Source organism: Drosophila montana, unplaced genomic scaffold (genome assembly GCF_035044405.1).
Source record: "Drosophila montana isolate Dmon_TW-CO22-7 unplaced genomic scaffold, ASM3504440v1 contig_1234_1, whole genome shotgun sequence".
Lineage (NCBI taxonomy): Eukaryota > Metazoa > Arthropoda > Insecta > Diptera > Drosophilidae > Drosophila > Drosophila montana.
Window position 1 is genome coordinate 1 of NW_026996213.1, and position 1,420 is coordinate 1,420.

Genomic DNA, 1,420 nt, shown 5'->3' on the forward strand with positions numbered 1-1,420 from the left:
GGTCCATTATTATGGGTCTCTACTGTAATAACGCAGCCAAATGTTAAAAGAGAGTTATTAAGATTAATAGCGTATAGAACACCAACAAGCGGCAGAAAGTAGAAAAAGATCAAAGCACAAATTGAAAGAAGGTGAGAGAGCGCGATAGTGCGAGAGAGTATTCTATTTATAGAGTGCTTGCTTGCTCACGAAATCTTGCACACCAAGAGAGGCGATGTGCAGTTAAACATAATCAACCAACAACAACAAGAACTTACGCACAGAGCTAATAGCGCTAATGGCGCACAAACAAAAATGCACAAGAACACAAATTTAAAAGAATCAATATTTATATGATTAAATGCAAAGGCCACAAGCATGCACTCGCGATAAAATAAAAAATAAACCGAGAATTGCCTTCTCAGAACAATAGAAATATATTAAATATAAATATTAAAAACGCCGTTTTTTTATTAAAATCAAAACAAAACGGAGAGCACAAAATAAACACGTCTGTTCGCTTCAAAGAGGAGAAAGAATGTGGATCGGCCTTTTAAAATTTCCGCCACTAGCCGTTTTTATGTCTGCCACTCTAATGACGCCGTCCTCTCCTGCGTGCACTGCCGTCACTTTGCCGATCAGCCACTGCTGGGGCGGCAGATTGTCCTCGGCGACAACCACCAGCTCTCCCACGACGACGTTTGGCAGGCGACGGTGACACTTGCTCCGCAATTGGAGTCCGAGCACATACTTCTTTGACCATCGCCGCCAAAACTGTTGCTTGAGCAACGAGACTCCTCGCCATCGATTCAAGCAGACCCTGCTGGTCCGGGGTCACCTCTGCTGGCAGAGCCCTCAATGGGCCTCCCACTAGTAGGTGGCCTGGCGTTAGAGCCCCGGCATCGCTTGGGTCCTCGCTTATTGCTCCCAGGGGCCTGGAATTGAGGACGGCTTCCACCGCGACAAGAGTCGTCTGCAGCTCCTCGGCCGTTAGCAGCAGGCTCCCTACCGTCCGAAGGAGTAGGTGCTTTGCAGACTTCACGCCTGCCTCCCACAGACCCCCGAAGTGCGGAGCTCTTGGCGGTATGAACGCAAATTCGCATCCGCTTTTTGATGCGAATTCGCGAATTGCGTCCGTCTCTTCCTCGATTCGTGTTCGCAACTCCAGGAACTGGCGACTTGCTCCTACGAAGTTCGTCGAGTTGTCGCAATGGACGGTCTGTGGGACTCCTTGACGGCCGACGCACTTTTGAAAAGCCATTAAAAATTTATTAGTGGATAAGTCAGATACTAGTTCTAAGTGAACCGCTTTGGAGGCGAAGCAAAGAAGCAGTGCTATGTACGACTTATACGTAGGCTTTCCACGCATTCGAAAAGTCTTGCTAATTGGGCCACAAAAATCGACGCTACAGATAGAAAATGGGCGGAGCGCTCGGAGTCG

At 48.0% G+C, this 1,420-nt stretch overlaps 1 protein-coding gene across 1 annotated transcript; it reads right to left on the reverse strand.

Moving 5' to 3' along the window:
* Window positions 1-730: 730 nt before the first annotated feature.
* Window positions 731-1,225, reverse strand: LOC135441289 (uncharacterized; the record flags this gene model as incomplete). Its single annotated transcript, XM_064700836.1, has 1 exon — window positions 731-1,225. A coding segment is annotated over one exon (495 nt), but the record flags the coding sequence as incomplete, so codon positions are not given.
* Between the last annotated feature and the right edge of the window lie 195 nt (window positions 1,226-1,420).